At 44.2% G+C, this 25,748-nt stretch overlaps 1 protein-coding gene across 2 annotated transcripts in view; it reads right to left on the bottom strand.

Moving 5' to 3' along the window:
- Positions 1 to 25,748, bottom strand: part of cnga4 (cyclic nucleotide gated channel subunit alpha 4) — a 68,973-nt gene that overhangs the window by 21,111 nt on the left and 22,114 nt on the right. The window contains exon 2 of one of the 2 annotated variants that reach the window (XM_072576694.1): positions 18,895 to 18,999. The exons of the other annotated variant lie outside the window; for it this stretch is intronic. Within the exon in view, the coding sequence (XP_072432795.1) occupies positions 18,895 to 18,999 (105 nt within the window). The remainder of the gene's footprint in view (positions 1 to 18,894; positions 19,000 to 25,748) is intronic. 2 annotated transcript variants of the gene reach the window in all.

Genomic DNA, 25,748 nt, shown 5'->3' with positions numbered 1-25,748 from the left:
ATCTAGAAGGACAAGGGCAGCAGATACATGGGAACACCACCATCTGCAAATTCCCCTCCATGCCACTCCCCATCCTGACTTGGAAATATATCCCCGTTCCTTCACTGTCACTGGATCAAAATCCTGGAATTCCCTCCCTCAGGGCATTATGGGTCAACCCACGGCAGGTGGACTGCAGCAGTTCAAGAGGCAGCTCACCCCCACCTTCTCAAGGGGCAACTAGGGACGGGCATCGACGACCATATCCCAGGTGTGAATTTTTTAAAAAGAGCCAACTAGAAAAAGGAGTCATTATAAAACTTTGTTGTGAGAGAAACATTTGGAATAAGTGATTACAATATGATAGAATTTAACATTAGTGTATGTCTGAAGGTGAGGTAGTTCAGTCTGAAGCAAGAGTGTTTAGTTTAAAGAAGGGAATTTATGAAGTTATGAGGCACAAATTAATTGAGGGGGGTTTCGGAAACTACATTAAAAGGCCTGACTATATCTAGGCATTGGATGGTTTTTAAAGAGTTAAAGGGCCCCAGAACTTAATAAAGGTGTCAGCCATGCTAACAAATGGAGGTAAGGATTATATAAAATCAAAAGAAAATGCTAATAAAGTTTCAGAAATAGAGGTGAATCTGAGGATTGGGATGTTTTTCAAAACCAAAGGAGATGAAGAATCTGATAAGGAAAGGGGGAATAAACAATAAATGCATTCTAACAATAAACATAAAAATGGACTTTCAAAGCTTCTACATCCACATAATAAGGAAATGTTTGGATATGTCAAATTTGAGTTTATCAGAAGCTAAAAAATGGCAGAGGTGGAATGGTTACTTTGGGTCTGTTTACACTGAGAAAAGTACAATCAATTTCCTTTGACAGTATCAAACTGAGTGGAATTTGCAGATGGTGGTGTTCCCATGTATCTGCTGCCCTTGTCCTTCTAGATTGAAATGGTTAAGGTTTGGAAGATACTGTCAAAGATTGACAGAACTGGAGATCACATGGTTAAGAAGAATGGGGAATTGAAGGAAACTACATTTAGTAAGAGGTTGTACTAGAATAGTAGGGAAAATCTAGAATCTATTATAGAGGGAGTGATAAAAGGCCACTTGGATAGTAATGATCTGATTGGACATAATCAGTGTGGATTTATAAATAGGAAGGTGTGCTTGACAATGTTGGTGAAGGTTTTTGAAAATGTTACTAACAAAATTGATAAAGGGAGTCAATGAATGTAGTATATTTGGATTTTCAAAAGGCATTTGGTAAGGTCCCCCACAGGAGGCTGGTTAGAAAGATTCAAGCATATCGTATACAGGGTAATAAACTGACAAAGCATAATGATTGGCTAAGAGACAAAAAAACAAAGAGAAGAATAAATGGGTCATTCTCACATTGGCAGACTTTGACTTGTGAGATACTGCAAGGATCAATATTTGGGTCCCATCTGTTCACAATATACACCAAGGTCTGCAGTTTGGGGACCAAGCATAATATTTCCAATAAAATATTTGTGGATGATACAAAGTCAAGTGGGTATGCATTTGTGATGAAGATTTAAAGCAGCTTCAGGGGGATTTGGATAAATTTATTGAATGGGCAAGAACATGGCAGATGGAATATAATGTGGAAAATTGTAAGGTTCTCCACTTCGATAGGAGGAACAGATGTGAAGAATATGTCTTCAAGAGTAAGGGATTAGAAACTGTGGTACACAAAGGGATCTTGCTGCATTTGTCAGTGAGTCACTGATGACTAAATGCAGCAAGCGGTGAGAAAGACTATCGGAATGTTAATCTTATTGCAAGAAGATTTGAGTATAGGAGTAGTGAAGACTTGCTTCAATTGTACAGGAGAGTTAGTGCTGGAGAAGCACAGCAGGTCAGGCAGCATCCGAGGAGCAGAATGATAATGAAGGGCTTATACCTGAAACGTCGATTCTCCTGACCTGCTGTGTTTCTCCAGCACCACACTCTCGACTCTGACATCCAGCATCTGCAGTCCTCGCTTTCTCCTTCAATTGTCCAGGAGCTTGATTAGACTGTACCTGGAGTACTTTGTGCACTTCTGGTTCCTTTTCTCAGGAAAGATATGATTGCCATAAAGGAAATGCGATAGAGGTTCACCAGACTTGTTCCTGGGATCATGGGATTGTCCAAAGAAGAGGGGTTGGGTGAACTGGGGCCGTATTCTCCAGAGTTTCAGAGAATGAGAGGTGATTTCATTGAAACCTACAAAATACTTATCGATATGCAGGTAGCATGTTCCCCCTGGTTCGGAGTCGAGATGAGAGAGCACAGTTTAAAAATAGGGGGATGCCATTTCGGATGGCGATAAGAATTGTTTTTACCCAGAGGGTTGTGAACCTTTGCAATTCTCTATCTCTGAGAAGGATTAAGATTGAGATTGTAGACTTCTGATTCTTGGTGGGATAAAGGGTTATGGGGATGGGCTGAGTAAAACCTATTGAAGTGTTTGATCAGCCACAATGGTATTGAATGGTGGGGCAAAAGGCACTCTTGTTCCTTGTGCCTGTGATCATGTTACCGTTGCCGGCTGTTGGAATCAATCTTTGGGGAACAGTTATTATGCTGAAATTTGGCACAAATTCTAGATAGATTCTACACATTTCCAAAAGTTTCATGATTTCCTGTCTAGTTTTAGGATCAGGAATTTTATTTTCCTTGTCCTCAGCAATATTTGTCTTTTTGCCCATAGTGGAACCTAGCTGAACAACTGCACTTTCACACATTCACACTTGACAAGATTTATCACCAAGGTAAAAACAATGACTGCAGATGCTGAAAACCAAATACTGGATTAGTGGTGCTGGAAGAGCACAGCAGTTCAGGCAGCATCCAACGAGCAGCGAAATTGATGTTTTGGGCAAAAGCCCTTCATCAGGAATAAAGGCAGTGAGCCTGAAGCGTGGAGAGATAAGCTAGAGGAGGGTGGGGGTGGGGAGAGAGTAGCATAGAGTACAATGGGTGAGTGGGGGAGGAGATGAAGGTGATAGGTCAAGGAGGAGAGGGTGGAGTGGATAGGTGGAAAAGAGGATAGGCAAGTCGGACAAGTCCGGACAAATCAAGGAGACAGTTACTGAGCTGGAATCCAAGATTTATCACCAGATCAACCAATTATAAGGCCTACAATCAAGTTACATGTCCTTCCCAAATATTGCTGCTTATTTATACATCATTTGATCCTGCACAATTTGATAAACTTGTGATGACTTGGGTTCACAAGTGTTTGGAAACTAGCTGCAGTGTTTTTAAATCCAAATGGCGCGCCTCAACGTTGATATTTCCAAACTGGTGTAACAAAGGCAAATCTCTCCTTCACTCTTGATGTCAATAAATTTGCTAGTTTTCCTTCAATAAATCAAATCTCAGAAAAGAATGAGGCATTGACAAGCTAATCAATACAATCTCCTAATTGTGAAATCAGATATGAATCTGTTTACATCACAACATTTACTTTTCTATAATTTATGCAGATTCCAGTCAACCTATAAAGTTTACGAAGTATCACCATGTAAGTACTCTAGCTGTTTTGATAAGGTTTAATCTACTGATTTTCAAGCATATATTGAATCTTTGTTTTTACTTGAGTTTTCTTCATCCTGCCTTCTATTTTAAGAATGTTGTTTTATTGGTGCAGATTCCCCTATTTCTACATTAAGTCTTGCTAACATTGTACTTCCTGGTTTATTTCTAGAGATTACCTTCAATACTGTAAGTAATCTCACTCGATCCATAAAATCATGGAAGCCTTACAGTGTGGAAACAGGCTCTGCGGCCCAGCAAGTCCACACCGACCCTCCGAACAGTATCCCACCCAGACCCATTCCCCTATTACTCTACATTTACCGCTGACTAATGCATGTAACCTACACATCCACGCACACTATGGGCAATTTGGCATGGCTAATTCACCTAATCTGCACATGTTTGGACTGTGGGAAGAAACCATAGCACCCAGAGGAGACCAGTGCAGACACGGGGAGAATGTGCAATCTCCACACAGTCACTAAAGGTTGGAATTGAACCTGGGTCCCTGGCGCTGTGAGGCAGCAGTGCTAACCACTGAGTCACCGTGCCATCCCAAGTTGTTGTTTTTCCTTTCAGTAGAAGAAAACAATATCTAACTATTCTGGTACTTCAATCTTGGATAATCAGAGAGTAGAAGGCTTAGTTTGTAAACTGAATACACCTCATATCTCCCTTTCACTGCCTCAATCAGCCTCCACTATTTAGTGATGTATTTGGATATGCAATTATGATGCCAAGTCATACAAGGCTATGTGCCAAATGCTAGAAAATGGAACTAGAATAGTTAGGTGCTTGTTTTTGACTAACGTGGACATGATGGGACAAAAGGTCTTTTTCTGTGCTGCAGATCTCTATGACTCTGTGACCTAACATATGAACAAGGAGCAGGAGTAGACCACTTTGCTCTTGGAACCTTCTCCACCATTTAAGATCATGACTGATTTATTTTGATTTTCAATGCCGCATTCGTGCATATCCCTGATAGTCTATCATCTCCTTGTGAGAATTTAAAATTTGGATTTAGGCTGTTGTCGGGAGCAACAAGTATATGTAGGCTTTTATTAATCATAAAATGGCTTTTCAATTTAAAATAACACAACAAAATGGCTTCAAGTTATGATTAGGGTTTTATGGAAACAACAAAGTGAAGGAAAACCTCCAATCCGTGTAAAATCGGAATTTGTAGTCCAAGAGGAAGACTTTATCTGGTATCCAAGGAGAAAGCCACAGATATCCACTTTCTGATCCTGTCCCCATCTATTTCCAAGGCTATTCCCTGTTTCATCACTTTGTGATTACAACCAATTTATCACATAACCTGATGGGACGAGCCCTGCTGTGTGCCTTTCAAGTTAAACTTGCATGCTCCCCCTTGATTCTGACTCATCTGAATGTCAGCTGTATGTGTCCACTAAACCACAACGGTGGTCACTTGAGTTTGACCCTCAAGTCTCTGGAGGTCACATTACTCTTGCTTATGATCGAACAAGCTAAGATAAATTTCTTGAAAACTTGTTCGCAGATATAATTGGAACTAAATAGACTGTACAGATTTTAGCTCGTGTCACCGGTCCAGAAAGCGAGGCAGATTTTGTTTGATAAAAACAAGGACTGCAGATGCAGGAAACCAAATTCTAAATTGCAGTGGTGCTGGAAAAACACAGCAGTTCAGGCAGCATCCGAAGAGCAGGAAAATCCACCCCGAGGCAGATTTTGTTGAAATACCTTCTCACCTGTGGAGCAAGGGGAGTCCTCAGCCCTTCACATCACTCGGTAAGTGAATCCACTCCACCATGCTAAGGAACTGGTCCCTATGGTCCACCGTGCAATTACCAAGGCTGACCCACATTGTTACCTGCTGCAGACATTTCAAGAAGACATGACTATTCTCTATTATCCAACTCCTACCTCCTGCAATGCCACACTCCAGCACCAAGAGAGTCAGTACATCCTTGATTTGGTCAACCTTGATGTATGGGCTGAGACATCCTCCCACGTTGGACTTACAAATTGTGAACCCATTCAAGTTACTTTAAAACCAAATGTTATTCTGCCATCCAGTCGCCAGTACCCACTAAAATAATAAACAATACTAAGCCTTACTGCTTTAATTGATAACTTTCTCTATCGAAGCATCTTAGTCCCATGCCAATCGCCTTGTAATACACCAATTATGGCTGTCCCAAGGCCTGGCAACCCAGACCAATATACGTTGATTCAAGATTTAAGAGCTATCAACATCATTGTCCAGCCACTTCATGCCTTGGTCCCAAACCCAGCACATATTTTATCCTCCATACCATCAGATGCTAAGTTTTTCACGGTTGCTGACCGTCAACATGTCTTTTTCTCCTTGCCTCTTTATGAGAACAGTCAGTATCTATTTGACTTCACCTTTAATGGATAGCAGCTAATCCAGACTCGATTACCTCGAGGATTTATTCACTCTCCAACCCTTTTCTCTCAGACCTTACAGAAACAATTGCGGTCTTTGACTCTGACAGGTGGATCTACACTAATCCAATACATAGATGACTTCCTTGTAGCTAGTATTGATGAAGTATCTAACCACTCTGATGTTATTCTCCTCCTTAATTTTTTGAAGTACTTAGGATATGTAGTCTCTCCATGTAAAGTTTCCATTCCACTACGTCAAGTCAAGTTACAAGGCTTCATCATATCTGCTGACTCATGCCCTCTGGAACAAAGCCACAACACTCCTATTATCAACTTCCCAATCTCAACCACTGTGAAACAAATGCACCAATGGCTGGGCATAGTCAACTTCTGCAGACAGTGGATTCCCAGCAAAGCTCTCCTCATTAAGATGTTGACTCCATATTCCTCATACGAAGGTACCTTCACCTCTCCTCAGAGGCAAAGGAAGCCTTTGATGAACTAAAGCAAGCTTTGTCACAAGCTCCAGCTCTGGGAGGACCTCTTTATGTCAGACCCTTCCAATTGTACTGCACCACCCTGAATGATGTGCCTCTTCAGTACTTACTCAACCTCATGGAGATAAACATCACCCAGTTGCCTATTTTTCTACTAAACTTGACCCCGTTGCTTTAGGACATTCTCGCTGCATCCAAATTTTAACTGCCATTTATCTTAGTCTACAATCCGCAGAGAATCTTACACTATAATAAGACATTGTCATCTCCTGTTCTCATTCTGTAGTTGCCCTCTTGGGAAATTTACAAACTCAACATTTGACTGCTGCTCGCCAAAATCTTTATAATCCTCGATTGACTTTTAAGCATTGTACTACCATTGGACTGCCGATTTCCTGGCTCATCCTCCTTCACCCTTGTCCACTCCAAAACATGATTGTTTTCTCCTCATTAATGAGGACTCCCAAGTTCAGCCAGATCACTATGATACTCCAATCCCAAATCCTGATATTGATATGTTCACTGATGGTAGTTCCTCTGCTGACCATACAGGAAGCTGAAAAATGTGTTGCTGGAAAAGCACAGCGGGTCAGGCAGCATCCAAGGAGCAGGAGAATCGACGTTTCAGGCACAAGCCCTTCTTCAGGAATGAGGAGTAACCATACAGGAACTTGTCTTTCAGGCTATGCAATACTTGACGATTATGGCTCTACCCTGGAGTCTGTTGCCTTTGAGACCCCTTTTTTAGCCAACAAGCTGAACTTTTTGCCCTAATCTGTGCTTGCATTTAGGGACAGGGCTCCGTGTTAACATTTACACTGACTCCCGATATGCTTTTGGGGTTGTACATGATTTTGGACAACTCTGGAGTAACAGAGGACTTTTGACATCATCTGGTACTCCCATACGGGGAGTAGACCATTTAGGACAGAGATGAGGAGAAACTACTTCACCCAGAGAGTGGTGGCTGTGTGGAATGCTCTGCCCCAGAGGGCAGTGGAGGCCCAGTCTCTGGATTCATTTAAGAAAGAATTGGATAGAGCTCTTAAAGATAGTGGAGTCAAGGGTTATGGAGATAAGGCTGGAACAGGATACTGATTGGGAATGATCAGCCATGATCATATTGAATGGCGGTGCAGGCTCGAAGGGCTGAATGGCCTACTCCTGCATCTATTGTCTATTGTCTATTATCTCTCACCGCCAGCTTGTCTCAGATCTTTTGACCGTGCTCCTACTCCCAAAACAGGTTTCTGTTATCAAATGTACTGGCCATGGAACTGGCTAATCTCCTGTTGATATTGGTAACTGTGCTGCTGTATGGCTGCAAAACAAGCTGCTTGAAACCGTCTTATAATTGTGCCCAAAATGATGAGCCAGACTGAAATCTCTGACAAGAGTGGGTCTACCTTGGATAAACTAATACCAACCATTCAAGATGTTGTTACCTTTCAGAGGGACGCCTCTGAATCTGAAAGACAGTTGTGGTCCAAAGCCGGCCATTATTGTAATCCTGTTACTAAACAATGGACCACTCCAGCTGGACAAATTTGTACATCTGATGCTCTTGCTTTCTGGGTAGTTGAGTGTCTTCATAATGCTACACACTGTGGTGCTCACTCAACGTCAGATCTGCTTTTAACCACTTGGTGGCATCCACGCCTCCAGCAGATGGTCCAACAAGTAAGTAATGAATATCTCACCTGCCCAGAACACAATCCGGAGAAGGGTATTCCTTGCCCTATGGGACAGACACCCCTCCCTGATGGGCACTTTCAAACCCTTCAGCTTGACTTCATTGAGTTACAAAAGTGTCAAAACTATAAATATGTTTTAGTTATTGTTGATGTTATTTCCTAAATGGGTTGAAGCCTACCCTAATGCTCCTGCCAAAACTATTGTGAGTATCCTACTTAAAGAGATTTGGTATTCGCCTTTGTCTATCTTCTGACAACGGTCCTCATTTTACTGGTGACATAAATGAGGATTTATGCTCTCAATTCAGCATCCGCTGTCAACTCCATTGTGTTATCACCCACAGGCTGCAGGTCTTGAGGAGCATTGTAACCAGACTCTTAAAACTAAACTTGCAAAATTGACTTCTGAGACAGGCCTTTCCTGTATTACCTCTGCTTCTGTTTCACCTACGCTGCACTCCTGCTGGTAGAACTCGTTTAGCTCCTGCTGAAATAGTTTATGGCCGAGCTTTTTGTACACCTTGGAATCACGCCACTGCTCCTGTTCACTTTCACCAATGACTGAAGACATGTCCTCCTTAACTAAAATTTTGTAAGGACTTCATTCAGGAGTACGTGCTGCTCACGAAAAACTCCCCTCCCTTGACGGTGTTCCTACTATTGAGACAGGCTCCTTTGCCCTCATCAAGAATTGGACATGCCGCGGCCTCCAACCTTGATGGGAAGGACCCTTTCAGGTCCTCCTCACCACCCCAACTGCTGTTAAAATCACTGGGTGTTCTGCCTGGGTCCACATCCATTATTGTAAAGTCATTGGAAGAACCCTCAAACGGGGGAGACGATGGAGGTGATGGGAATGAAAGGGAACTGAGAAAGGAATCAGAACCAGATTATTCAGATATAGCTGCCTTTTTCGATTAGTAATTTTCCTTCTGTTTTGGATATCCTAACCCTTGCTTCAGAAATGACTACCAGGATCAGGATCAATTTCACCCTGCTATATGGACTTGCCATTGCCAGCATTTGTGCACAAGAAGGGATCATCTATCTGTGTGATCCTGAACAACTGGAGACTGTATACCATTTATGCCAGGATGATGTTCTTGTATGCCAAGAAACTGACTCCTTCTATGTGTGGAACGTTACTCAAGATGACTGTCGTAGTGGTCAACTACATCAACAAGACTGAACAATCCTTTAACAGAACAAGCCCCAATGGTCTTTACCTTGTCAAGGTGTTACGTGCCAGTTTGATTTCAGTTGTACTATGGGTAACCCTGGTAAGCCTTGTCCCCATCCAAATAGACCATGCCATAAAAGAGAAAAAGGGGAAATATTATCCCTCACTAAAAATTTGTTTCTCGAAAGCCATAATAGAGTATTTGGTGAGGATGAAGTGGTTTGTTATGCACCTATTTCAGCAAAAGATTCCCTGACCCCTTTTATTCTCCAAAATCCAAACATGGGGGAATGGAATGGTTCTAAAGTATTTACGGGATGTAATATTTCTTTTAATCATTATCTATCCTCACCCGCTACTTGCTTATGGACTTCCTCCAATAAATCCAGATGACCTATCCAAATTGCTACAATGGTAAGGGATTGGGGGTGTGCTTATGTTAAAGTGCCCAAAACTATCCCCTGTGCTATGATTAAATGTATCAGTCGTTACTGCTTCCCTGAAGGACCCCACATCTCATGGAGGAATGTATCTCTATTACCACTGGTATTCCCCACCCCTTTGTGGGGTGGGTAATAACACTCACCTTCATTATAAAACCCCTAATGGCACCAATGTCTTCCCAATTATGGGATGGGTGGAACCATTTTGGGATAATAACCACGTCTCTTATCGAGAGACCCACCTCATGCAACTGGACGATTTTTACCCTCTACATCCGAGATCAAATTGTGTATTCATGGATATCCACATTCTCCGGGAAGTCACAAAGATAGGCCTGCTTTTTGTTGGGAAGGTCCCTCCATTATCTATAATAAACTTGTTTTTTTTAGTCATAATAAAGCATCTAACTATCTTGTCTTGAACAAAGCAAGTACTCCCTGTGCTGTAGCTGTAGGAACACTTTTTCCAACTACTGTTCCCTGTCCAATTATCTGGCAACAAGATTGAAATTCCCTTGTCAAACGTTTAGCCTCCACTGAGTTTTACCAAGAATGAAAGAATCTAAAGGTTCGACAAAACAATAAAACTCACTCTTTGAGATATGCGGCTCTTAAGTGTTTTTTCTGTAGGAGGATCTTCAGGAGTTATTAGTCATCAAAACCGTAATTATCTCGTTGGTAGTCTCACCCTCTTGGGTAATGAGACAACTGCTGCCTTATCTGAAATTAGGGACATACTTTCAGAATTGCACCTATTTACCCAACAGAACCAATATGCCCTCGATTACATACTTGCAAAGGAAGGTGGAGTTTGCGCCATAGTCAAAGGTAAATGCATCATGGGGGTCACTGACCTCATTGAAAACATTACTAGGCATATAGATAACATCTGTACCTTTGACAGTCAAATGAATGAAGGAGCAGGATGGGGAAATTGGGGTTTTGGCTCATGGTACAACTGGTTAATCTATATGGCTATATATGCTGCTATTATTTTAGTTGGTCTTTTTATTGGTATTGCTGTTGTTAAGTGTATTATTGCTAAAATATTAGCTTCTATTGACACCATTAAGTCCACCCAGAAAATGCTTCTTCTCCACTTAGATGAAGATGCGGAAGCACCATTACCTGCCCCGGTCCCTCCCTGGAGGAGGAGGAAGTGTGGCAGTCTTTGGCTGCCATCGAATTGGATTAGTCTGATCCCTGCCTTCACATTTATGATGTGGTCATAAAATGACCAAAGGGGGGAGAAGAGGATTTAAAATTTGAATTTAGGCTGTTGTCAGGAGCCACAAGTATATGTAGCCTTTTATTAACCACAAAATGGCTTTTCAATTTAAAATAACACAACATGGCTTCAAGTTATGATTTGACACTGTGAACCTGCATTTCTGCTTTGCTGAGTTAGCTGAATTAGAAGATAAAGCAAATAATGGACTCTTCGTAAAATTAATCGTAAGACATTAACTGACCACTCAAACTAACCTTGCACTGCGAGTATGAGATGATGATGTGCGTAAGACAATACCATTTCCTAAGAAATATCATTGGATTTACCTGCTGTCAATCATGTCACCTTATTACATTTGATTGGTCTTTCCTTGTAATTAAGGCTGTACTGTCTCTTAAAAAAATATAAAAATTGCTTATTGTTCAATTGTAATTGCGCAATTTCTCCACGGAACACAGAAACTTTTAACCTCTGAGTTGCTGGACAAATCTACACCTGGCTGCCTTATTTTATTAAATTGGTAACCTGGCTTTAAACAGACCATACTGCTCGTGATTCTTTTGACTGATCACGAAACCGAGAGGTCCCTCCTTGGGATTCAGATCTTCACTTGGCCATCAAGAATCTATCCATCTCCACTTTAAAAATGTTTTAAGATTCTGCATCCACTGCCTTTTGGGAAGGGAATTCCAAACCCTCTGAGGGAAAATAATCTTTCCTCATATCTGTTTTAAATGAGCGATCCTTTATGCTTAAACTATGGCCCCTTAGTTCTAGATTTTCCTGCAGAGGAAACGTCCTTTCAACGTTCACCCTAAACATAAAACCATAAGATGTAGGTGCACTCTTGTGTAAAATTCCTCTCACAATAAGTGATAACGTTCAATGAGCTTTCTTGATTACTTGCTATATCTGCACATTCACCTTCTGAGATTCATGCAATAGAACGCCAAATCCCTCTGCATCTCACAGCTTTGAAATCTCTCACCATTTTGATAATATGCTTCTTTTTTGTTTTTTCCTGCCAAAAGGGACAATTTCACACTTCCCATAATGTAAGAAAAATGGAGAACAGACATAAGGTGGTTAGTTTCTGAAGTTACTGAATTTAGTGTTGAGAGTCAGGTGGTAAAGCATGCAAGCAGAGAATGAGGTGCCATTCCTTAAGGAACTTTCTTATATTCTCTTCCTCCTCCGCTTCCACAGCCTAGTCTTGTTTGTGTCTTATCTTGCTCTTTCCAGAGAGGATTCCTTCTCTCCTTGTCACACCTCAATTTACACTCAACTTTTACACCTCTTTTTCTCTTTTACCAGCATTAGCTGTGTCTTTTCCAACAAGTCTCTTCCATTTGCCTCCATGCTCCTCCTCTGCCTCTGTCAAAAGTACATCAAAAACATTTTCAAACCCTTTTAGTTCCGAAGGAGAATCATACCAGCTTCGAAACATTAACTCTTTATCTCTCCACAGATGCTTCCAGACCTGCTGAATTTCTCCCACATTCTGTTTCATTTCAGATTTCCAGTATCCATAGCATTTTGCTTTTATTCTTAATCACTATGGATCACTGAATCTCACTTTCAAAAGTTCTCATCGAGATTAATAACACTGACATTCCACCCTCTGTTTGAAATGCTCTGCTTTTAGCATTCTCATCTGCCTGTCCTTACATCTTTGCTCCTGCTCTATTTTGCAGTCTCTCATTTATCTTTCTGGAACACAGATACACAATCTAACACCAAGAATCCATTTTCCTGTCCTAAATGGTTCCTTTTAATGGACTTTTATCTCATGAATATAAATTGAGTTTCCTAAAACCAGTGGATTAATTCATTTCCACTAGCAAATAACAGAAAACCCAGAACTTTGTCCCAATCATTCACAGGATGAGGAACTGCTAGTTAGGCCAGAATTTGTTGCCCATCCCTACCTGCCCTTAAGAGTCAATGACAGATTGAGGGTCTGGAGTCACATATCGACCAGACCAGGTAAAGGTGGCAATTTCCTTCTCTAAAGGACATTAGTAAACCTGATGGATTTTTCCTGATATTAGACTCTTAAATCCAGATTTTTTAAAAATTGAATTGAAATTCTATCATGGCAGGATTTAAACCCAAGTCCCCAGAGCATTAACCTTGGTCGCTGGATTAATAGTCCAGTGATAATACCACTAAGCCATTGCCTCCTCTTATTCATGGCAATATGCTCTAATCAGTGTCTTGTGAGTCTGATGGTATTATTCTAATGTTCCCTATGTTTGTGTATGGCTTACTGTGCACCTCAGCTGTTCATACACTAGTCACAAATTTTCACATTTTGTTGGAACTTGATCCAATTTATTTTAGTTGGTAGTTCATGAGAATAATAAATACGATTCATTTTTTCATTGCATCTTTACTGTGATTCTCCTTAAAGGAATGGCCTCTGGAGACCAAACTGTCATATTCACAAAATAACACCATCCACTCATCGTCTTCAGATCTGTGAAGATGTCTCCACTTGGAAATTGGGGTCCCTTTAAAACTGAGTTTTTCGTGTGTTTACTGTGTAGCATGAGATTTTGTTTAACTGCTGTTGCAGCAGGGATTAACCTTCCGACTTTCTATCATTTGAAAACAAATGGAAAGATCACAATAATCTCTGAAGTCACAATGCCCCATTAAATCAGGGTCAAGTTATTTGGTATTCCTGATGAAGGGCTTTTGCCCGAAACGTCGATTTCGCTGCTCGTTGGATGCTGCCTGAACTGCTGTGCTCTTCCAGCACCACTAATCCAGTATTTGCTTTCCAGCATCTGCAGTTATTGTTTTTACCTCAAGTTATTTGGTGCTTAATGTGGCCAATTATCAATGCATTGTTTGGGAAAACAGGACTTTTCAAGGAAGGACAACTAACCTTTGAAGGGGGCAACGTCTTCCCTGCCGTTATTAGACTGACGAATGGACTGTCTAACTCAAATAACATTGATCGTGTTAATTTTGGTCTTGCTTCACATACATCCTGTACAGTTTCACCTATATGCCTCACTCTGTCCAAGTATGTTTTCACCCTATGACCTGCATTTCCCTGCTTATTATGATCTGCCTGTATTGCTCACAAACAAAGTTTTTCACTGTACTGCCGTACATGCCACAGTATCCTTTTTTGGTGTCATGAGCAACTCTTCATAGTCCCAGTTCTGATGAATGGTCACTGAACCCAAACATTGGCGGCACGGTGGCACAGTGGTTAGCACTGTTGCCTCACAGCGCCAGAGACCCGGGTTCAATTCCTGCCTCAGGCAACTGACTGTGTGGAGTTTGCACGTTCTCCCCGTGTCTGCGTGGGTTTCCTCCGGGTGCTCCGGTTTCCTCCCACAGTCCAAAGATGTGCAGGGTAGGTGAATTGGCCATGCTAAATTGCCCGTAGTGTTAGGTAAGGGGTAGATGTAGGGGTATGGGTGGGTTGCGCTTTGGCGGGGCGGTGTGGACTTGTTGGGCCGAAGGGCCTGTTTCCACACTGTAAGTAATCTAATCTAATCTAATTAACTCTGTTTCTCTCTTCATAGATGCTGCCAGACCTGTTAAGTTTCTCCACCAATTTGTTTTTGCCTGTAGTTGTGGGCCAAAAGTGTTCAGACAGGTGATTGTTGCAGAATATTTTGCCAGTGCCCAAGATAAGGCATATCAATAGGGGTGGGAGGGAGACAGTGGAGGGGTGTGGGGGGATGATGGAACGGTAGGGGAGAATCCTGGGGAACAGGATATCATTTTATGGGAAGACCAGGAGTTCCCCAACATCACACTGCAGGAAGATTACAACCTTTTACCATCAAAGTCTGCATTACATCAGGAACAAACAGTTCACCACTTCATTACCACAGCCCCTCCTCCTCCATTCTACAGAATGGCTTTGGGATCAGTGAAGCATTCTCTATCACGTGTCATATTTCCTTTATTTGTATAATTAAATAGTGCATTGTGTGTAAACTGCTGCTTCTTAACAATGTCACGCCTTAGTGGAGGAGTGCACTGGAAATCAAGCTTTGCCATTCCTAGAGTCATCACAAAAATGAAAGGCATTAAAATAAGTATATAAGATCCCCCAATTCACCTGAGTTTCAGACCTATGTTAATAGAACGCATAGATCACATTTTTATACTTACCAAAAATGAAATTTATTACAAGTTATCACACTCTTGCTACAAGTAAACAGTTCCTCAGCATAATGCCCCTTATAAACTCCCCAGTACACATGTAGATACGTGCACACATACAAATGCACAAATAGAGACACGTAGATATACACACACCCAGGCACTCACAGATACATACAAACAAAGACACACAAACACACACACAGATACCCTTAGACACATACGCACAGATGCACACACAAATGCAAAGATATATACACACAAACACACCCAGACATATACAATGAAATATTATACATGGATGGAGGGAAAACAAGGAAAGCAGTTCACAAGGTCTCTTGAGTTGGTTCTTACTGATCAGAAGATTCCTTCTCGGTTTTCCTTTTCTGAATGCTTCCATTGTTTTGTAAGAGGCACATGGTGATTGGTTCACTTCTAAAAGATCTCTGACATATAAAAGTTGCAGCTTACTACAACTGCTGAAGGTAAGAGAAACTGTTTTTCTGGAGGTTTAAAGTGGGTTTTGACTGCAGATAACAGAGAGACAGCTCCTGAGTTGGATGAGATGTGATCTCTTATTTCTACTGCAAAAAATATGGAGGTATGGCATTGAGGGTGAGTTGGAGGTTTGGATTAGGAATTGGCTGGCTGGAAGAAGACAGAGGGTAGTAGTTGATGGTAAAGGTTCATCTTGGAGTGCAGTTACTAGCGGTGTTCTGCAAAGATCTGTTTTGGGACCATTGCTGTTTGTCATTTTTATAAATGACCTGGAGGAAGGGCTAGAAGGTTGGGTGAGCAAGTTTGTGGATGATACGAAAGTCAGTGGAGTTGACAGTGAGGAAGGATGTGTCACGTTACAGCGGGATATAGCTAAGCTGCAGAGCTGGGCAGAAAGGTGGCAAATTGAGTTCAATGTGGGTAAGTGTGAGGTGATTCACTTTGGTAAGAGTAACAAAAAGATGGGGTACTGGGTTAATGGTCGGATACTTGATAGTGTGGATGAGCAGAGGGATCTTGGTGTCCATGTACACAGATCTCTGAAAGTTTCCACCCAGGTAAATAGTGTGGTGAAGAAGGCATATAGCGTACTGGCTTTTATTGGTAGAGGAATTGAGTTCCGGAGTCCTGAGGTCATGTTGCAGTTGTATAAGACTCTGGTGCGGCCGCATCTGGAGTATTGTGTGCAGTTTTGGTCGCCATACTATAGGAAGGATGTGGAGGCACTGGAACGGGTGCAGAAAAGGTTTACCAGGATGTTGCCTGGTATGGTAGGAAAATCGTATGAGGAAAGGCTGAGGCACTTGGGGCTGTTTTCATTGGAGAAAAGAAGGTTTAGGGGTGACTTGATAGAGGTGTACAAGATGATTAGGGGTTTAGATAAGGTTGACCATGAGAACCTTTTTCCACGTATGGAATCAGCTATTACGAGGGGGCATAGCTTTAAATTAAGGAGTGGTAGATATAGGACAGATGTTAGGGATAGATTCTTTACTCAGCGAGTCGTGAGTTCATGGAATGCCCTGCCAGTAGCAGTGGTGGACTCTCCCTCTTTATGGGCATTTAAACGGGCATTGGATAGGCATATGGAGGATAGTGGGCTAGTGTAGGTTAGGTGGGCTTGGATCAGCGCAACATCGAGGGCCAAAGGGCCTGTACTGCGCTGTATTTTTCTATGTTCTATGTTCTATAACTTGATCCTAGCCCCAAGTGTTCAGTGACCTGAGAACCAATCATACGTTTATGGGTAGGTCAAAAGCTTTTGTCATCGATAACTGGTCACTGGTCCATAGACCAATCACTCTCTTGTAGCCAACTTTAGCTCTACCTGAAAACTAGAAATGAGGTATTTTGTTTATCAGCAACTTAATCTTCAATTACTGTTGGTTTCAGCTAATGTTTAGACAATGTTTACCATGTGTGCCAGTTTACTAACTCTTTCAAACATGCAGCAGTCCAACACTGGTTTTAAAACAGTTCTTTCTCCTTTAAGTCCACAATTTTAAAAAGCACAAAAAAAAGGACATGGTCTTTACAACAAACTCAATGAACTTTCTAAAAGTGCATATAGTTGGTTGATTGCCTATATTAGGTAACTGTGATCACAAACCCCAAAAATGTAACAATGGTGTCAGGAGAGTCAAGGCGTAATTGACTCTAAATGTGGGGTGTGAAACACCTGTCTTAGATTGTTGTTAAATGTATATTCAATAACTCTTCAGTGAAGCCAGAAGGGGACAATGACACTGGTGTACACTGGAAAGTAGTTGCTAAAATGTTTGAAAGCAAAGAATGGGCAACTGGAACTAAAGTTATGAGCAGTAGTACAGGATTGTGATGGGGTCTAATAGTTTATTTTTGATTGACTCTCTAAGGAGGTCCAGAAGGGTAAAACGATGTTAAAAATGTTCTGGAATAAACAGGTCGATGGAGTTGATAAATCATCTGATAATTTTCAATTCCATTTTCCTGCCTTTTCCTATAACCTTTGAACCCTTACTATCTATTTTAGCCATGAACCTACTAAAGATCTGGTCCTCAACAGACCTCTGTAGGAAATAATTCCACAGATTCACTCCACTCTGAGAGAAGAAATTATTTCTCAACTGTGTTTTCAATGTGTGGCACCTTATTCTGAGTTTATGCCCTCTGATCCTAGGCTCTCCCACAAAGGGAAAAAAATCCTCATCATCTATCTTTGAAAACCTTTTCCTTCTCTTTCAGCAGCACATTGCAGATCACAACAACTCAATGGGTATCCACATCTTCCCTTTCTAATTCTTTTTCAAATGGCCTTAAAACCATATTCCTCTGGTTATTGACGTCCTTCTGATTGTGTAAATAACTGGAAAAACTATTTCCAATCAAAACCCCTTCCAAGTTTCTCCAGTTCCAAGGGTCCATTGTTTTGTTCTAAGGAGAACAATCCAAGCTTCCAGACTCTCCGCAATAATGGAATACCTGAATCACTGGGGTCATTGTCATAACTCACCTCTGCAGGGCTTTCACATCCTCCAAAAGAAGTGGACTTGAAAAATAAAGCAGCTGAAGTCTGGCCTCTGCTTGTATTCCCTTATGTGAAGACAGTGTGGAACTCCAAAAGGACATTGACAAATTGGTGGAGTGGGTGGAGAGGTGGTTGATGAGAGTCAATACAGGGGAGTGTGAGGTGATGCACTTGGTTGAAAGAAGATTGAAAGACAAAATAAATAGGGCTTAAATTCCAAAGGGAGTGCAAGAGCAGAGGGAGCTGGGTGTATATGTGCACAGATCATCGAAGGTGACAGGACAGGTGGAGAGCACGACTAATACAGCAGGCAGTGTCCTCGGCTTTATTAATAGGGACATAGAGGACACGAGCGAGGAGGTGATAGATAATGGAGTTAGACCTCAGTTTGAGTATTGTGTAGTTGTTGGTGCCACATTATCGGAACAATGTGAATGCATTGGAGAGAGTGCAGAGGGATTTTTATAAGAATGGTCCAAGAATGAGAAACTTTAGTGATGAGGAGAGTTTGAAGAATTTGGGACTATTCGCATTGGAGAGAAGGCTGAGAGGAGATTTGATCAAGGGTTTCAAAATCATTAGCGAGCAGACAGGGAGAAGCTGTTCGTGCTTGTTACAAAAACAAGATGAAAAGGGGCATAAATTTGAAGGTTATGTGTAATAGGAACGGAAGTGAGGAAAACCTTTTTCACACAGTGAGTAGTGAGGGTCTGCAATGCACTGGATAATTATCTGAATAGAAATGGTGTGTAGGAACATTGTCTCTCACCTGCCAACAAGAATGATCCAGTTGTAGATGACGGGGATGGTGGACACTGCGAGCCATCGGACATACCAATCTCCCATTGGATCCAGGATCCAATGTGGCCTCACCCTTCAGGGACAACAGCAAATGATCAATCCTGTGACCCCATCACATTTATCAGTGAAATATATCAACAAGGAGGACAGGAGCAGAATGACAATGCCATTGGACAAGAAACACAGAAACATGGAGCAAGAATTGACCATTCAACCCTTTCAGCCCATTCTATATGATCATGGCTGATCCTCTATCTCAATGCCACATTCTCACTTTCTCTATATCTGTTGATAATTATAAACTCGAGAAATTCATCAATCTCTTTCTCAAATATATTCAGTGACTTGACCACTATAGCCTTCTGTAATACAGAATTCCACAGGTTCATTATCCTTTAGGGGAAGAATATTTTCGTTATCCCAGTCCAAAATGGTCTACTTCACATCCTGAGACCGCGTCCCTGGTTCTACACACCACACCCTCCCTGCATCTAGTCTGACCAGTTTCAATCAGATCCTCTTTCATCCTTCTAAACTCTCATGAAGACAGCTCAATCAAACCAATTTCTCCTCATAAGACAGAGCCGCAATCCCCAGTATTAGCCGAGTCAACCTCTGCTGAACGCCGTCGACGGCAAGTATATTCTATCTTAAGCAGAGAGACCAAAACTGTATACAATACACAAGGTCTCTATAACCATAGTAAGACATTCCTACTTTTAAACTTGAATCCTCTTGCAATGAAGGCCAACATACCATTTGCATTCCTAACTGACTGACCTTCTGACAGTGTGGCAATCCCTCCGCACTGACTCTCTGACAATGCAGCAGTCCCTCAGCACTGACCCTCCGACAGTGCGGCACTCCCTCGGCACTGACCCTCCGACAGTGCGGCACTCCCTCGGCACTGACCCTCCGACAGTGTGGCACTCCCTCAACACTGACCCTCCGACAGTGTGGCACTCCCTCAACACTGACCCTCCGACACTGTGGCACTCCCTCAACACTGACCCTCTGATAGTGTGGCACCCTCTCAGCACTGAGTCTCCAACAGTGCAGCGCTCCCTCAGCACTGACCCTCCCTCAGTGCAGCACTCCCTCAGCACTGACCCTCTAACAGTGCGGCGCTCCCTCAGCACTGACTGTCCGACAGTGCAGCGCTCCCTCAGCACTGACCTAGCGGTAATGCTGCACTCCCTCAGCACTGAGTCTCCAAACGTGCGGCACTCCCTCAGCACTGACCCTCCAATAGTGCAGCGCTCCTTCAGCACTGACCCTCCCACAGAGTGGCCCTCATTTAGCACTGACCCTCCGATATTGCTGCACTCCCTCAGCACTGACCCTCTGACAGTGCGGTACTCCCTCAGTACTGACCATCCGACAGTGCGGCACTTGCTGAGCACTGACCCTTCGACAGCGTGGCACTCCCTCAGCACAGACCCTCCCATATTGCAACACTCCCTCAGCACTGACCCTCCGACAGTGCGACAGTCCCTCAGCACTAACCCTCCAACAGTGCGGCACTCCCTCAGCACTGACCCACTGACAGTGCGCCACTCCCTCAGCACTGACCCTCTGGCAGCACAGCACTCCCTCAGTACTGACTCTCCGGCAGTGCGATACTCCCTCAGCACTGACCCTCCGACAGTGCGACACTCCCTCAGTACTGGCCCTCCAGCAGTGCGATACTCCCTCAGCACTGACCGTCCGACAGTGCGGCACTCCCTCAGCACTGACCCTCTGGCAGCGCAGCACTCCCTCAGTACTGACCCTCTGACATTGCGCCACTCCTTCAGCACTGACCCTCCGACAGTGCGACACTCCCTCAGTACTGACCCTCTGACAGTGCAGCACTCCCTCAGCATTGACCCTCTGGCAGCGCAGCACTCCCTCAGTACTTAACGTTCAGCCTTGATAGAGGGTGATCTTTTGGATAAGCGAAAACTGCCACTTGTTGGTGTGGAACCTCAGGGAGCCTGACGCTTTGTAAATACAGAGTGCCCCACAGCAGCTGCATTAATCAAGCAGTGATAATGCTGAGGGTCCTCACTCACCTTCTAGTTTCACCACCAGCTCCCATCTGTCTGTCACTTGTGCAGATCTGGGTATTCTCCGGGACAGCTGTGTTCTTGCTATCCACGGTCAGCTGCTGGATCTGTCTAACCTCACATTGCATGCTGCTGTTCTGACCTCAGCCTCTTGTTATGGTTCCTACTTCCTCAGACAACCACCTGATGAAGGAGCAGCACTCCAAAAGCTAGTGCTTCCAATAAAACCTGTTGGACTATAACCTGGTGTTGTGTGATTTTCAACTTTGTACAGCCCAGTCCAACACCGGCATCTCCTAATCATACTCCCTCACAGCAGCTGAATCTCTTCTCACTGATTCCAGCAAGATTCTTAGGGGAGCTGGGGGATACTTGTAGCAAAAGGCATCTTAGCAACCAGTAACAAGCCAGCTCAGAGCACTGGCTCAGAGGTTCCTGTTGTCACAAACAGCTCACCTCAGACCAGCATCAGTTTGATCCCAATGGAACAAACCACAATGGTGATTAAACACCTAAAGTTTGGGAAGGCAGGTGGGTAGAGAGACAGAGAGAGAAAAAGGAGAGAGAGAGAGAGAGATGGTGAGAAGGAGTCAGGGAGAGAGACGGGCAGCAAGGATAGCGAGAGAGTAAATGAAACACACGCTTGAACAGGATAAAGTTAAAAATGAAAATGTTGAACAGTGGACGTGGAGGAGACGGGTTGATAGGAATCAATAGGACAAATGAGGAAGTAAAGTAGTTGGGGGGAAAGTGAGGGGGTGGGAAAAAAGTGGACAGAATGTGTTTGGGAACTGTACCCCAGTGAGAGTCAGTGTGTGTGGGACTGTACCCCAGTGAGAGTCAGTGTGTGTGAGACTGTACCCCAGTGAGAGTCAGTGTGTGAGGGACTGTACCCCAGTGAGAGTCAGTGTGTGTGGGACTGTACCCCAGTGAGAGTCAGTGTGTGTGGGACTGTATCCCAGTGAGAGTCAGTGTGTGTGGGACTGTATCCCAGTGAGAGTCAGTGTGTGTGGGACTGTACCCCAGTGAGAGTCAGTGTGCGTGTGGGACTGTACCCCCGTGAGAGTCAGTGTGTGAGGGACTGTACCCCAGTGAGAGTCAGTGTGTGTGGGACTGTACCCCAGTGAGAGTCAGTGTGTGTGGGATCTGTACCCCAGTGAGAGTCAGTGTGTGTGAGACTGTACCCCAGTGAGAGTCAGTGTTTTTGGGACTGTACCCAGTGAGAGTCAGTATGTGTGGGACTGTACCCCAGTGAGAGTCAGTGTGTGTGGGACTGTACCCCAGTGAGAGTCAGTGTTTTTGGGACTGTACCCAGTGAGAGTCAGTGTGTGTGGGACTGTACCCCAGTGAGAGTCAGTGTGTGTGGGACTGTACCCCAGTGAGAGTCAGTGTGTGTGGGACTGTACCCCAGTGAGAGTCAGTGTGTGTGAGACTGTAACCCAGTGAGAGTCTGGGTGTGTGTGTGTGTGTGGGACTGTACCCCAGTGAGAGTCAGTGTGTGTGGGACAGTACCCAGTGAGAGTCAGTGTGTGTGGGACTGTACCCCAGTAAGAATCAGTGCGTGTGGGACTGTACCCCAGTAAGAATCAGTGTGTGTGGGACTGTACCCTAGTGAGAGTCAGTGTGTGTGAGACTGTACTGGATTAGTGGTGGTGGAAGAGCACAGCAGTTCAGGCAGCATCCAACGAGCAGCGAAATCCACGTTTCGGGCAAAAGCCCTTCCTGTGTGAGACTGTAACCCAGTGAGAGTCAGTGTTTTTGGGACTGTACCCAGTGAGAGTCAGTGTGTGTGTGTGGGACTGTACCCCAGTGAGAGTCTGTGTGTGTGTGTGTGGGAGTGTACCCCAGTGAGAGTCAGTGTGTGTGGGACAGTACCCTAGTGAGAGTCAGTGTGTGTATGTGGGACTATATCCCAGTGAGAGTCAGTGTGTGTGTGTGGGACTGTACCCCAGTGAGAGGCTGGGTGTGTGTGTGTGGGACTGTACCCCAGTGAGAGTCAGTGTGTGTGGGACTGTACTCCAGTGAGAGTCAGTGTGTGTGGGACTGTACACCAGTGAGAGTCAGTGTGTGTGAGACTGTAACCCAGTGAGAGTCAGTGTTTTTGGGACTGTACCCCAGTAAGAATCAGTGTGTGTGGGACTGTACCCCAGTAAGAATCAGTGTGTGTGTGGGACTGTACCCCAGTGAGAGTCAGTGTGTGTGAGACTGTACTGGATTAGTGGTGGTGGAAGAGCACAGCAGTTCAGGCAGCATCCAACGAGCAGCGAAATCGACGTTTCGGGCAAAAGCCCTTCCTGTGTGAGACTGTAACCCAGTGAGAGTCAGTGTTTTTGGGACTGTACCCAGTGAGAGTCAGTGTGTGTGGGACTGTACCCCAGTGAGAGTCAGTGTGTGTGGGACTGTACCCCAGTAAGAATCAGTGTGTGTGTGGGACTGTACCCCAGTGAGAGTCAGTGTGTGTATGTGGGACTGTACCCCAGTGAGAGTCAGTGTGTGTGTGGGACTGTACCCCAGTGAGAGTCTGGGTGTGTGTGTGTGTGTGTGTGGGACTGTACCCCAGTGAGAGTCAGTGTGTGTGGGACTGTACCCCAGTGAGAGTCAGTGTGTGTGGGACAGCACCCCAGTGAGAGTCAGTGTGTGTGGGACAGCACCCCAGTGAGAGTCAGTGTGTGTATGTGGGACTGTACCCCAGTGAGAGTCAGTGTGTGTTGGGACTGTACCCCAGTGAGAGTCTGGGTGTGTGTGTGTGTGGGATTGTACCCCAGTGAGAGTCAGTGTGTGTGGGACTGTACCCCAGTGAGTGTCAGTGTGTGTGTGGGACTGTAACCCAGTGAGAGTCAGTGTTTTTGGGTCTGTACCCAGTGAGAGTCAGTGTGTGTGGGATTGTACCCCAGTAAGAATCAGTGTGTGTGGGACTGTACCCCAGTAAGAATCAGTGTGTGTGTGGGACTGTACCCCAGTGAGAGTCAGTGTGTGTGGGACAGTACCCTAGTGAGAGTCAGTGTGTGTATGTGGGACTGTATCCCAGTGAGAGTCAGTGTGTGTGTGTGGGACTGTACCCCAGTGAGAGGCTGTGTGTGTGTGTGTGTGGGACTGTACCCCAGTGAGAGTCAGTATGTGTGGGACTATACCCCAGTAAGAATCAGTGTGTGTGTGGGACTGTACCCCAGTGAGAGTCAGTGTGTGTGTGGGACTGTACCCCAGTGAGAGTCTGGGTGTGGGTGTGTGTGGGACTGTACCCCAGTGAGAGTCAGTGTGTGTGGGACTGTACCCCAGTAAGAATCAGTGTGTGTGTGGGTCTGTACCCCAGTGAGAATCAGTGTGTGTGGGACTGTACCCCAGTAAGAATCAGTGTGTGTGTGGGACTGTACCCCAGTGAGAGTCAGTGTGTGTGGGACAGTACCCTAGTGAGAGTCAGTGTGTGTATGTGGGACTGTATCCCAGTGAGAGTCAGTGTGTGTGTGTGGGACTGTACCCCAGTGAGAGGCTGGGTGTGTGTGTGTGTGTGCGTGTGTGTGTGTGTGTGGGACTGTACCCCAGTGAGAGTCAGTGTGTGTGGGACTGTACCCCAGTAAGAATCAGTGTGTGTGTGGGACTGTACCCCAGTGAGAGTCAGTGTGTGTGTGGGACTGTACCCCAGTGAGAGTCTGGGTGTGGGTGTGTGTGGGACTGTACCCCAGTGAGAGTCAGTGTGTGTGGGACTGTACCCCAGTAAGAATCAGTGTGTGCGTGGGACTGTACCCCAGTGAGAGTCAGTGTGTGTGGTACTGTACCCCAGTGAGAGTCAGTGTGTGTGAGACTGTAACCCAGTGAGAGTCAGTGTGTGTGGGACTGTACCCAGTGAGAGTCAGTGTATGTGGAACTGTACCCCAGTGAGAGTCAGTGTGTGTGGGACTGTACCCAGTGAGAGTCAGTGTGTGCGGGACTGTACCCCAGTGACAGTTAGTCTGTGTGTGGGACCTGTATCCCAATGACAGTTAGTATTTCTTCAACATTATGAGGGCTTCTACCTTTACCACTCCTACAGGCATTGTGTTCCACATTCCAACCAGATATTTCCTCACAGATTTTATTCTAAACGTCCTGCCCCTTCCCTTAAATCCAAGGCCCTGGTCATTGATCAAGGGGGAGAGTTTCTTCCTGTCTGTTCTATCTATGTTCCTCATTATTTTATACATCTCAATTGTGTCCCCCTCAATCTCCTATGCTCCAAGGAAAACAACCCTAATCTGTCTATTCTCTGCAGAATGAAACTCTGCAGCCGAGGCAACATCTTGGTAAATCCCCTCCTTCAATGTGGATTCTGAACACACGACTCTAGCTGTGGCCTAACCAACATGCAGTTCCAGCATAGCTTCTCTGCTCTTAAACTCTTATGTTTAAAAGCGAATAAAGGCAAATATCTCATCTGCTTTCGTTATCACTTTATCCACCTGTCCTGATACGTTAAGGAACTGTTTAAAATACACATCAGGTTCCCTCTGACCCTGTGCTTCCCAGAGTCCTACCTTGCATCATGTATTTCCCTGCCTTATTTGTCCTCCTTAAGAACACCACATCACAGTTATCTGGATGGAATTCCATTTGCTACTGATCAGCCATTCATCTCTGTCCGAAACAGCCTACACTTTATCTTTAGACTGTGACCCCTGGTTCTGGACTCGCGGGTCATCGCGAACATCCTTTCTGCATCTATCCTGTCTAGTCCTGTTAGACTTTTATATGTTACTATGGAAATCCTCCCTCATTCTTCTAAACTCCTGTGACTATAGTC

Source organism: Chiloscyllium punctatum, chromosome 9 (assembly GCF_047496795.1).
Source record: "Chiloscyllium punctatum isolate Juve2018m chromosome 9, sChiPun1.3, whole genome shotgun sequence".
Taxonomy (NCBI): Eukaryota; Metazoa; Chordata; class Chondrichthyes; order Orectolobiformes; family Hemiscylliidae; genus Chiloscyllium; species Chiloscyllium punctatum.
This window is presented reverse-complemented; position numbering and strand designations above follow the sequence as displayed.